The 13,058-nt window shown below is 40.6% G+C and overlaps 1 protein-coding gene across 1 annotated transcript in view; it reads right to left on the bottom strand.

Annotated features, from left to right (window-relative positions):
- Positions 1 to 12,135, bottom strand: part of CCDC50 (coiled-coil domain containing 50) — a 104,985-nt gene extending 92,850 nt beyond the window's left edge. Inside the window, exon 1 of the mRNA XM_042780289.1 lies at positions 12,087 to 12,135. Within this exon, the coding sequence (XP_042636223.1) occupies positions 12,087 to 12,135 (49 nt within the window). The remainder of the gene's footprint in view (positions 1 to 12,086) is intronic.
- Positions 12,136 to 13,058: the final 923 nt, after the last annotated feature.

Below are 13,058 nucleotides of genomic sequence, written 5' to 3'. Positions count from 1 at the left end.
ACCCAAGGAGGGGTCGCTATGAGTCGGGGCCGACTCGACGGCACACAACAACAACAACAACAATCACTACGGAAGTAGGATTGCCCAGCCTTCCTTCCTAAGAGTGGCTGGTGGGTTTGAACCGCCACCCTTCTGGTGAGCAATCAAGTGCTTTAGCCACTATGCTACCAGAGCTCTGTTGAATAGTAGAGAAGGAAATACCAGGCAGAGGGTTAGGGCTCACAGAAGCAATGGAAAATGGAAAAGTGAGAGAATTTACAAGGCAACAAGAACAGCAATATCATCAAGAGAGTCGATTTGTATCAATGAGTTTTACAAACTGTGTTCATATCCAATTCTTCAGTTAAATCTTACAGCAAATCCACGTATTAGGCACATGGCATGTGACCTCCAATGAACACAAACTAGAACTTAGAAATGGAAAGTGCTTTCTCTGAGTGGTAAAGAAGAGATGTGATCTCAGTTCTTCCAAGCCTAGGTTCTAGGTACTTTCCTTTATAGTTAGTCAAATGAAGTTAAATTTTGTACTCCAAGCTAGGTATCAATTTGGGTGCATTATTTAATATATCACTAAATTAGGACAAATAGTACAAAACTAATTCTATCAGACGCCCAATCACTGAAAAGATGAATAGCAAAAATTATAGGGTCAAAAAGCAGCCTCTTACACTTCTACCTAGGCCTTGAGTTAATCTCAAGTATTTGTCAGCAGTGGTGGTTCTATTTAACATGAAAAAGAAAATGGTACATTAAATAACCCCCTGCTAGTGCATGCATCTACACAACATCTGTTTCCCACATTTTGGGGAATTTATGGGGGAACTCATAAAGTAAGAACTGAAAGAAAACGAAGTTCTGATAAACCCAAATATGATTAACTAAATGAAACTCCAGTGATTTCTCCACATTTTATAAGCAGATCTCAAGTTTCATTTAGTATTCAATTAAGAAATAAAAAACAATTTAACAACATCAGGACAGTCTGTGGCAGACAGGTTCCCTTCAAGTTTACGCACCAGTGAAAATTTTACATTTACATAATCAGAAAGGGTTTGGTAACAAGAATTTCACTCAGTCATCATATTCAACTACCTGAGGTATTTCAGCAATATCCCCTCAGTATATGTGCATTGTTCTAGTGAAATTATCAGACACACCCCTTTTGACTCAAAAAGTATCCAAGCTCATCCTATAAATTATTTGGTGACCCTGCTTTGAGTCCCAGTAGTTATTCCAGTATAGAGAGCTTGAGTGTCACTGAAACCCAGTTCTTAGGGTTCAGGGAGGTTAAAAGCACAATAAATAGGTGTCTGTTTTTAGCTCCCTCTATTTTCTCCACCTCCAGTCTGTCTCCTTCAACATACGCACATAGCCAAAATGACTTTTTTAAAATTTAGCTCTGTGGAATTTTAATGAGGTAACTATAAAAACTAAAGACGACATGCTTTGTGGATATACAAAAGTCCAGTTTGAAAAAATGACACCTAAGCATGGAAATCTAGGAAAATAACAGAAGCAGACACATCAAGTTGGAACCTAGCAATCAAAGACATGACAGGGAACCTTTTCTAGGCAAAGCCAGAAAATGATTAGTAAATTCAGACATTGAGAATGAAAGGTACTTTTCAAAAGAACTGTAAGCCTAGACGTTAGGCCAAACTCAGGATGTAGAGACGGGAAGCAAAGTCTAGGAAAAAGGATCTTAACTAAATTCCTTCTTTCTTTTTCTCCTTCAGGTTTCCCAACCTGACTATAAGGAGTTTTTGACAGTATTTGCCAACATTGATGAGTCAATGGAAGAATTCTCGCCTTCCATGTAGGAGACCTATGTTCAATTCCTGGCTGACGTACCTAATGTGCAGCCACCACCTACCCGTCACTGGAGGTGTGTGTGTCACTATAACGCTCAACAAGTTTCATTGGAGGTTCCAGATTAAGACTAAGAAGAAAGGTCAAGTGATGTACTTTCACAAATCAGGCAATGAAAACCCCACTGATCACAAAGGTCTGATACTCAACTGATTATGGGGATGGCATAAGACTGAGCAAAGTTTCATTCCACTTGTGCATAAGGACCTCATGATTCAGGGCTTACTCGATGGCAGCCAACAACAACATTCTAATTATATAAACCTCATGATATGAAAGAAAAGGCTAATATTTTAAAGTATTTAACATACTTCCAAAACATGGTACTCTAAAGTTAGTCAATACAACGCTTACAAAAAGTAAATTATGGACCCTTCTACAGTCCACAAAGGATCGCTGGTGGCACAGTGGTTAAGCACTCAGCTGCTAACCAAAAGGCTGGTGGTTTGAATCCACCAGCTGCTCCACAGGAAAAAGATGAGGCAGTCTGCTTCCATAAAGATTCCAAAACCAAACCAAACCCACGCCCATCCAGTTGATTTTGATTCATAGTGACCCCCACTTGGTTTCCAAGGCAGTAAATCCCTAAGAAAGTAGACTGCCCAACCTTCCTTCTGAGGAATAACTGATGGGTTTGAACCACCAGCCTTCTGGTTAGCAGCCAAGTGCCTTAGCCACTGCACCACCAGAGCCCTTTTTCGAAAATTTTATGGCCTTGTAAACCTTAAGGAGGCAGTTCTTCTCTGTCCTATAAGGTTGCTATGAGTTGGAATCTCAATGGCAGTGAGTTCAGTTTTGGTTTAGTCAACAAACGAAACAGATTTTATTGTTGATGGAGAGACAGTGAGGAGAGAAAGACATCCTTATAAGTAAACTATTTACACTTTGACTACATGCAGTTCAAAGTCCTAGTAGAAAGTTAATGAACAGTGACTCAGCCTTTATGACTCATTAGAAAAACAAAAGCCAAAAAAAGTCCAGTGGAGACTCCCCTGGTATGTCACTGAAGACATATTCAGGAGTGAAAATGGTCAGTTAGGTTCGTCAAAAACTTAAGTTTTTCCCAGACAAAAGGACATTCATTCATGCAATTGTCAGCAACCCATTTTAAAGAGAACCAGCAATGATAATTAAAAAAAAGAGAGAGAGAGAAAACAAACATGTTCAAAAGGCTGAAATGTTTGGATACCTACTCATGTTACTCAAGAATGCCCCACTGGCTCAAAATTGGCATATGATATAAGATTTTACAAAAGACATCTCAGAGCTCTGATGGCGTAGTACCTAAGGCATTTGACTGCTAACCAGAATGCTGATGGTCAAACCCAACAGCCACTCAGAAGGAAGCCTGGGCAATCTCCTTCTGTAGAGATACCACCTCAGAAACCCAAGGAGGGGTCGCTATGACTGTGACTCAGTAACCCCTCCTTGGGTTTCCAAGGCAATATCTCTACAAAAGATATCTACGTACCTGTATAACTAATTTTAAATCACTAGAAATTTATATGGAGTATAAATTGTTTCTCCTTAAAAAATAAAAAAAAAAAAAAGGAAGAAAAAGTCAGGATAAAGGCTATATTTTTAAATCACTAAAAAGTAATAAAACATGGTGCCATGTAGAGTAAGAGTTACATAAACAACAATCTCTGAAGGTACCACTAAGTAAAGGTATGATAACTGATGTTCATGCTGATGACTGTATCACTCCACCACCATCCACACTCCCCCACAACCACCAAAAAAAGGTTAAATAAAGAGGTTTAAAGAGAGTTTTAGCCAAAATGATTCCAAAAGTTTTGGTCTTTGAGTGGAAGTCAGCAAGTACTTTCTGTAAAAAGCCAGACAGTAAAAATGTCACAATTACTCATCCCTGCCTTCACAGCCTTCACTGCACAAAAGCAGCTACAATTACAACATAAATGAGTGAGTACGGCTATGTTCCAATAAAATTTTACTTATGGACACTAAAATGTGATTTTCGTATCATTTTCATGGGTCACAAACCATTCTTTTGGTATTTTTTTCAACCATTAGAAATCATAAAAACCATTCATAACTCACCTACTGAACAGTGATAGTGGGTGGGCCCAATTGGCCCACAAACTATTGTTTGCAGACCTTTATCTTAGAAGGGGGTGTCTCCTCATGGTGTAAAGTTAAGTGCCTTGACTACTAGTCAAAAGGTTGGTATTTCAAACCTACCCACCAGTGGCACCTCAGAAGACAGGCCTGGCAATCTGCCACCCAGTCAATTCCATCTCATGGCAACCCTGTACGTGCAGGGTAGAACTGCTCTACAGAGTTTTCAAGGCAGAAGGTTGCCAGGCCTGTCTTGTGAGGCACCTTTAAACCAAAAAGCCAAACTCACTGCTGTCGAGTCAACTCCAACTCATAGCGACCCCACCTTGGGTTTCCGAGGCAGTATCTCTACGTAAGTAGATTGCCCAGTCTTCCTTCTAAGGAGTGGCTGGGGGGTTTGAACCGCCAGCCTTCCAGTTAGCACTCAAATGCCTTAGGCACTACGCCACCAGAGCTCCTGAGGCACCTACAGCAAGGTTTGACCCGCCCTTTTGGCTAGTAGTTAAGCACTTAACCATCTGCATCACCCAGAGGTTCCAAAAATCAGTTACTGTGTAGTCAATTCCCACTCATGGCTCATGGTGGCTCTATTTGTGTCAGAAAACAAGTTCCAGTTTATAATAAAGTTTTCAGTCACAGTATGGTTTGTCAACTGGTTTTCCTGCATACACACAAATCTTAATGTTTTCTTTTTTATGATATAATGGCAAAAGGAAATTAGTTCTTATATTTTTGTATCCATATGTTTGTCATGTGTTTACTTATAAAGAAATCTCTTAAAACTCTTTAATCAATAACCCATACCCTCCCCGTTAGGAGCTCTGGTAGCATAGTGCCTAAGGCACTTGACTGCTAACCAGAAGGCTGGCAGTTCAAACCCACCAGCCACTTCTTGGAAGGAAGGTTGGGCAATCCACTTCTGTAGTGATACCCCCTCGGAAACCCAAGGAGGGGTCGCTATGAGTTGGGTCCAACTCGATGGCAAATAACAACAACAGCCCTCCCCATTTGGTTTTTGGTCTTTGAAGTTGCAGTGGTTTCTAAATTCAAACATCTAGGAATCAATGGTCTATATAATCCCCAAGGTCCTTCTGAATATAAAAATCAATTATCCTTTGTAGGTCTTGGCCAAGATCTAGGGTATCCTAATTTAAAAGTTTTGAAGTATAGCACACCTTTAAATGGGTCATCGGTTAAACACATTAATTCACTGGCACTTCCATTGGCTCTTTCTGAAATTGCAAACATAGCTGTATGAAGAGTCACAGGTCCAGGTCGTTCATTTTAAAATATGCTCCTGTGCTTAGAGAAGTGGGATTTCAAGTAGTGCATAGTGATGTGCTCCCATACATATTGCTGTTGTGTGCTGCTCATTCAATTCCAGCACACAGCAACTCTACAGGACACAGTAGAAATGCTCCATAACATTTTCTAGGCAGTAAATCTTTATGGGAGCAGACTGATAAGTCTTTTCTCCCGCAGAGGCGCTGGTAGGTTCGAATCACAGACCTTTTGGTTATCATGTAACCACTGCGCCACCAGGGCTCACCTAGGAAACGCTAAAGGACAGTTCTATTCTGTCCTATAGGGTCACTATGAGTAGGCACCAGCACACAAGTAAGTGAGGCAAAATTCCTTTCTGTTAATTAAAAACTCCCCATCCTGCTAGGAATTGAAGAAAGACCATGGCTTTCTTTGAGCATATTAACCTAACATGTTTCATATTCAAGTGTCCAACCTTTTCAACACTAGCTCCTTCGGGCTCTGAGTATACCACGGAAGAAATGTATTTTTTGTGTAATTTTCAGGTGGAGTGACTAAAGAAGGAGTGTGACTTGCTAGATATAATTCAACCAATAATTCATTTGTGAGATCAAAAATACTATCTGAAGATTGCTTTTAATTGAAATGTAAGATAAAATCTATGCTAAGCATTAGCATCTGCATCAAACATTATCACTAAAACATCTAAATTCAGACAGTATTTTGTCATTCATTATTTTCATTCTACTGTTTTAAACACATGGCAGTATTAACAAAACATCAGGAACGAATCATATGCAGCTACAGAAAAATTTAAAAGAAACAGCAGAAGAAGGAGACAGAGAAAAGAAGGGAGAAGGTAGGAGAAGGAAGATAACTAAACTGCATGAATATTCAAAGTATTAGAAGTCTCTACTTCTAAGCCCCAATATGCCAATCTGTAGCTATAGCCTCAGTAGCTTGGTACCAACCACTTCCTCACTCTGGCCCCCAGATTTTCATTTGGAAAATGGGGAGAGGTTTTTAATGTTTTCTATTATGAGACCCCTTTTTAAAATACTAACTCACTCCAGTTTCCTACATGGGAGAAACTGTTCTATAAGTACCTGTTAGTTTTTAAAAAGTTTAATGATTTTAGAAATACATTTTAAAAGAATTGTTATCTAACAAATTAACAGCTACATTCATTTGAAAAACAAAAACTTTTTTCACTCAAGAAATTATGTAAAGGTGCACGGAGCAATAACTAAAAGATTTCACCTCACCCCCTTCTGTGAGAGGCATTTTTGGTACACATTTGAATTTAGACCATATGACCATACACCACACGTGAATTTACATCACTGAAGATCATTTCCACGCCACAGAACAATTTTTACTATGGAACGACCTTCATGCAATACATGGTATATAGTAGATAAACTACTTTTTTTTAAAAAAAATTTGTATCTAAGAATCTTCCATTTCCCAAATTATGTGATTTTGTTTTTATTTAAGAAAAAAATTAAACCTATTACTCAAACAAAAATCAAATCCACAAAATGGTATCTTAAAACTGTTTTTACTAAAATTCTATTCTTAATAATGAGGATCTCCAAGCCCAGAAGAGAGAGCATAGATTCACTTTTTATACCTTCTGTGTTACACATACATATGGTGGAAACATTCTATTTACAAGAGGCATCTACGAAAAAATAAACATTAGAAAGATAAAACAAATATGTGATAGTTAAAAGGTATTATCTCTGCCCTTTAACTATTTATACTCTAAGGATTATGAAATAATGTCAGAGATAGGATTTCTGAACTAAGATGACACCTAATAATGTCCTCATTCATTCATGCATTCAAATATTTACTGAACAATTTACATTTCATATAAACGACATGAAACTAGATTATGGCATTTGACTGCTAACCAGAAGGCTGGCAATTCAAACCCACCAGCCACTCCTCGGAAGGAAGGCTGGGCATTCTATTTCCGTAGAGATACTGCCTCGGAAACCCAAGGAGGGGTCGCTACGTTGGAAGCTTCTCCACAGCAGTGAATTTGGTTTTCTTTGGTTTAAATAAGACACAAACCTTCCTGTTTAAGAGGATTCAGACATCATCTTAACAAAACAACAAACTACTGTAGAATTCGAATAAAGGTGAAAGTGGGTTTGCCCTGGAACTAAATAATATACGTCTCACAAACACTGTGTCACATTAGAGGCCTGGTGTGTATATGATAACCTGCAGGCCACTGGGACTGCTTATTTTATTTATTGCTGCACCAGTCATAATTTTGTGTATCTTCCCTTAAAAAAAATTCACTGCCATCGCGTCAATTCCAACTCATAGAGACCACCACTCGGTTTCCAAGGCTGTAAATCTTTACAGAAGTAGATTGCCCCATCTTCCTTCTGCTGAGCGGCTGGTGGGTTTGAATCACTGACTTCCTGACTAGCAGCCAAATGCCTTATCCACTACACTACCAGAGCTCCCTATCTTCCCCTTAAAGTTCTAAATATCATTAAGTCAACACTGGGGTGTCATGGACCAAAAATGTATCACTGCTTTCTAGGTTTCCTTCCTTTTATAGACATTTTTGAAACCATATTAAATTTTATCTATCACTAAAGAAAAGGATTTGCTCTCAGATTAGCCAGCTATCTGTACTTCAAGAAATAAGTCATCCTAGGTGTACTAATATCAGATGTTAAACACATACATACAAAGTTACCCAACTTTGGAGATGGCAGAACTGTCCCTCTGAAGAACAGTAAGAATACACAATGAAAAACGAGACTTGGGGAACTGCTATAAGGAAAGAAAGAAAGTAGTAGGGCACTGGGAAAGGTTAGGAAGGTTGGTATAGTCTACAAAAATAAGTCTAAGTAGCTGAAAGTGGGGAAAACCCTAATGCTTAAGACTCTAAAGGAGTTGATAACGTTTACAATAGCCCAGAAATGGCTTTGATGAATAGGACAATGTTCTCAGATCATAATTTCATGATACTGTGAAACTTCTTGATAGGCAAGTAGGGCAAGCTTATAGTAACAAGGGGGTAATTCAAATTAAATAGTGATGATATAGGACACTAACTGGAGTGAGCAGAAAGAAAAGTGTAAGTTCTGATTGCTGTTTCAGAAAGAAGATTCAGCAAAGAATGTTAAATAGACCAAATCTAAGTGATGTTAACTGACTAAAAGTGCTTATTTTTAGAAAAGTGTATTCCAAGGTCTGAACTAAAGAACTTTCCAAAAATGTTTAGAACTTGCCTATTCCTTTATCTAACGTTCACAATTTACATGCTGCATTTCAGTTAGGTATCTATTGATAAAAAATGCCTACAGATTTCTTCCAATCTTTTTTGCATAGGACCTTAAATGTTTCAAGAGAAAAAACACTATTCCTATACACTGATGACAGTATTTTCCATCACAAAAAGTATGCAGATATTCCAAATATGCTACTAAACCAGAAATAACGATGTATATTGACATTTAGTTAACCTAACTCTCTTCCCCTACATATAATTCATAAATCTCTATTTTTAGAGCCTTCTCTAAAGGTGTCATACCTCCTCACTACCCCTCCCCCCCAAAAAAAGTCTGTCCAAATGATCAATGTCTTTCCTCCTTAAAACTAAGTAACCACATATTGGATTTTAACTAAGAAAAACTTTCAAATAGTCCCTTTTTCTGTTGTCAGCTGCTACCCATGACCTTTGTTGAGATGTTCACAATAAAGGTCATGGAGTTTCCCACCCCCTAAAGAAACGGCAGTTGGAAGGGCAGATTCACTGCATTCTCGATCTCTACTGGAGTCTACCAATGATCCCAAATAAAAATTTACATATTAAACTTATCAAAGATTTAGATTAAACAGAGAAATAGAGGAGACAGAGATTTTTAAAACTAGTGTTTAAAAATCTGTGCCAGAAAAGAAAAAAATCTGTGCCAGAATATTAAATGAGTCACTAAACATTATTCTCAAATTAAATTGGGTTTTCAGTATTAAGAATAATCTCAATGTTTCTGGATGCTTTACCCAGATTATGGGCACTGGCCTTGATTCCTTTTAAGTAGGGACCAAAGAGTTTGTTAGGGAGTAACTGGACCATAATTAAGAGTTATATTAGAGGAAGCTGTGCTTATTAGATGTTAATACTTCCCAGATCCAAAACTTCACCACCATTAGTAAGTTTCTAGCATAATGCATCACTTCCTTTGACAATCTTGGAAATAAAAAAGGCAAGTGCTTCCAAAGACGATGATGTTCTAGATCAATCTGACAATTTTCAAAATCAATAAATATTTATTTAATTGACTTAATGAAGACACAGATTATGTTAACTTGAATGCCAAACACATTACGCATATGAGAGCCAATTCAAATGTGTGTTACGAGTTCAGAAATGGAAAAATCTTCCATTTTTTAGATGTTAAATGTGTGAAGAACATCTTGAGAAAGAATATACTAGAATAAATCATTTGTGTATTAGTAAGGAAGACTAAATGAGTTATGAGCAATATAAATGTGTACACACACACACAAAAAAAAAGAATTTGAAGCTTTTTCAGGTCACTGCCATGGATAGAAGGAGCTCTAGTGGTGTAGTGGGTAAGGCATTGGACTGCTAACCAAGTCAGCAGTTGAAAACCACCAGCTGCTCCACAGGAGGAGGATGAAAAAATTTACATCCCTGAAGATTTGCAGCCTTGGAAACCCAATGGGGGCCACATGAGTTGGAATCGAGTTGATAGAAGTGGGTTTGCATTTCTTGGACATGGATAGGGAACTGGGTAAAACCACAGCACTGAATGATACATAAGGAGCTCTGGTGGCACAGTGCCTAAGGCATCTGACTGTGAACCAGAAGATTGGCAGTTAAAATGCACCAGCTGCTCCAAGGAAGGAAGACGGGGCAATCTACTTCTGTAAAGATTTACCACTTTGGAGATCACTATGAGTCAAAATCAACTCGATGGCAGGGAGTTCAGGTTTTTGTTTTTTCATGTAACACATACTTTACATACAAGGTTTCTAATTCCCTTTTTCATTCTACTCATCACCAACCCCCAGGGAAGCGCTAAACAGAAATATCACTTTTTCTCTAGAGACCTACCCAACACAAAAAAAAACTCATACTCAAAAGGCAAGGGACAATCAGATAATCTCTAAGACCAGGAAACTCAAAATGATGATATGTTCTGCTCAGCTACTATCTGAAAGGCTGGTGGTTCAAATTCACCAGGCCCCCAGGAGAATGATGTGGTAATCAGCTTTCATAAGTATTACAGCCAGGAAACCCTAGTGGGCAGTTCTTCTCTGTTCTACAGGGTCGCTATGAGTTGTAAATGACTTGTCCACAATCAGTCTGAGTTTTGGTTTGGTTTTCCGAATTCTTGGTCTAGACAGTACTATGGAAACTACATTTACATGTGCATGCATGAGTCTTCACCAATGCCAGGTCAGAAACAGAAAGGGTGGAAAAACACTGCAGTTCAGGTCAAGGGCCTCAACTCTAACATCCTTCAGAAACAACAAAGCAGACCCAGGCCCATCAAAGATTCTACATAAAACAATCTGTTGTGTTTGGGAGTCTGGGAAAGAAAACAGTGAAGCATCACTAATTTTCTCTGGATTTGGGGACTAGCCAAGAGCACCAAAAAGTTTGAGTCAAATAAAGTTGGTAATGAATCACACAGTTTCAAGACAGCAACAATTCTTATTTTCAACTTCACATTTCCAAGACACCTCAGGCTATATTACTCAGTTGAAACAAATGACATTCCCAACAAAAGCAGCCTTTCCAAGCCCAGACAGCACTCTGGGACGTTTATGATTTATAGGGCCAGAGAATTGCAAAAGACAGAGGAAGTTTAAAGCGATCCAGCACCCAAGGTCTCAAAAAGACCAAAAAAAAAAAAAAAAAAAATCTGGGTCCTGGGGCAGCTGATGAAGATCAGGGAGGGGAAGTCAAAAGGCCACTTGCTGTTGGCCAAGGTATGTCAGTATTAATCAATCTTCATTTTTGTGGGCACCAGAACCATTAAATATCAAGGTTATCAGTGCCCTGCTCCACTTGCTCACTGCGTCTTGTAAGAAAATGCTTGTAGTGGCTTCCTGTCTGTTCCACTCAAAGTAATGCCTAGGCTAAACTTTTAAACCTTGACTAAGGTGGGAGAAGTCAGCCAACCACAGTCCGCGTTAGGAAAGTAGGGAGAGAAGGAGGGAGAGTCAAGTTTCAAAACAAAGGCTCCACAAGGAACTGAATGTCAACCCCTCCCCACTTCCTAGCCCTTCAAGCCAGAGAGGCTGGGCCTTGATTTTTCAGAGTCAGTAAGTAATAAGCCACTTTTGCCCAACGTATTAGCGTTCACTAAGTGCTTAACTATCTACTCAGTAGAACATTTAAAAAACCACTTGCTAAGGGTAGTGCTATCCTCCCTTCCCTTACACAGAAAGGGCGGAGCAGTACATAAGTGACTTACTAGCCCCCAAGGTTCCAAAAGCAGACCCTAAACCCAATTCCTTTCATTGTCACGTCAGCCCAGCACAAGGCAAGCACCGCGCGAGGGCTGTGGGGGCTGAAAAGGCGACGCCCCTGCCCTGAAAGGAGCCCTGGTGGCGCAGTGGTTAAGCACTGGCTTCTAACCGAAAGGTCCGGAGGTTCAAACTCACCAGCCACTCAATGAGAAAATGATAAGGCAGTCTGCTTCCGTAAAGATTTACAACCTTGAAAACCCTATGGGAAAGTTCTGTCCTAAACGGTCGCTATGAGCTGGAATCAACTCGACGGCAAAGGGGGTTTGGTTTTGCCATGAAAAAATACAGCCTGGGGAGAGGGGCGCGGCCCCGTTCGCGCCTCGCGGCCTGGCCCCTACCTTCCTTGACTCCAGGCAGCTTGGACTGGTCGATGCTGACTTCAGCCATGTTAGGCCGGGGTCCTAGCTGCCGGTCACCGCCCGCTTCCCGGCCGCCGCGGGCACCAAACGGGACCCCGGGGCGCAGCAGCAGCGCCCGACGCGGCGCAAGATAGAGCCGACAGCGCGCGCGAACCGGGAGGAGTGGGCCGGCCAGGAAAGAGCTGGCGACAAACGCGGCAGCAGACAGCCTCCGGCGCACGAGCCCGGTGGCCCAGCTGCCCCGCCGCAGCCACCTGCTCCCGCGCCTCTGGTCCCGGTCAATACCAAATATCCGGAGCCCGGAAATGGACCCGGGCGGTCCGGTACGGCGGGAGAGAGGAGACAGAAAGGAAGGCGGGCTGGTCTGCGTGGGGGAGGGGAGGAGAGGGGAGCTGCAGGTCTGTAACCACAACTGAGAGTGGTTGGTGAGCGAAGATCGGGCTCCGGCTGCCACCTCCTTCTGTCTCCTTTGTGCTCAGTGACGCGCCTAAGACTAGGGCCCTCGTGGGCCCCCGCCCCTGGGTCCTGACTCCCTCTCCTCCGGAGGGTCCGCCTTTCGGTAGGGGCTTTGTGTCCTGAAAAGCCTCAACACAAAGGCCATACGGTCACCCAGAACATATTCGTTACTGTCAGCGGTGTAATCAGCATTCTGTGCTCTAGCTCTGGGATTGAGATTTCCGCAGCACGTTTACAATGTCTAACATTGTCTCAGACTCTCTCTTTGCACCCACGATTAGAGATAACATATGGGCATGAAAAACCTGTAATATGACATACAGAATGATAGAGTAACTGATAAAATTCCTGGCCAGTTTAGAAAAGAATTGATCACATGCCGCTGGGAGAACTGAACCATTCATTCATCAAAAACGATGAATGTCTAACAAGTGTGATGTTAGGTACTGTTGTTGTTGATGGTTTTGTTGTTAGATGTCTGAGTAGATTACCATT

Source organism: Orycteropus afer, unplaced genomic scaffold (genome assembly GCF_000298275.1).
Source record: "Orycteropus afer afer isolate SDZICR_OR568_19922 unplaced genomic scaffold, OryAfe1.0 scaffold00032, whole genome shotgun sequence".
NCBI lineage: Eukaryota > Metazoa > Chordata > Mammalia > Tubulidentata > Orycteropodidae > Orycteropus > Orycteropus afer.
The sequence above is the reverse complement of the archived record's forward strand: the minus strand, read 5'-3'. Positions and strand labels throughout refer to the sequence as shown.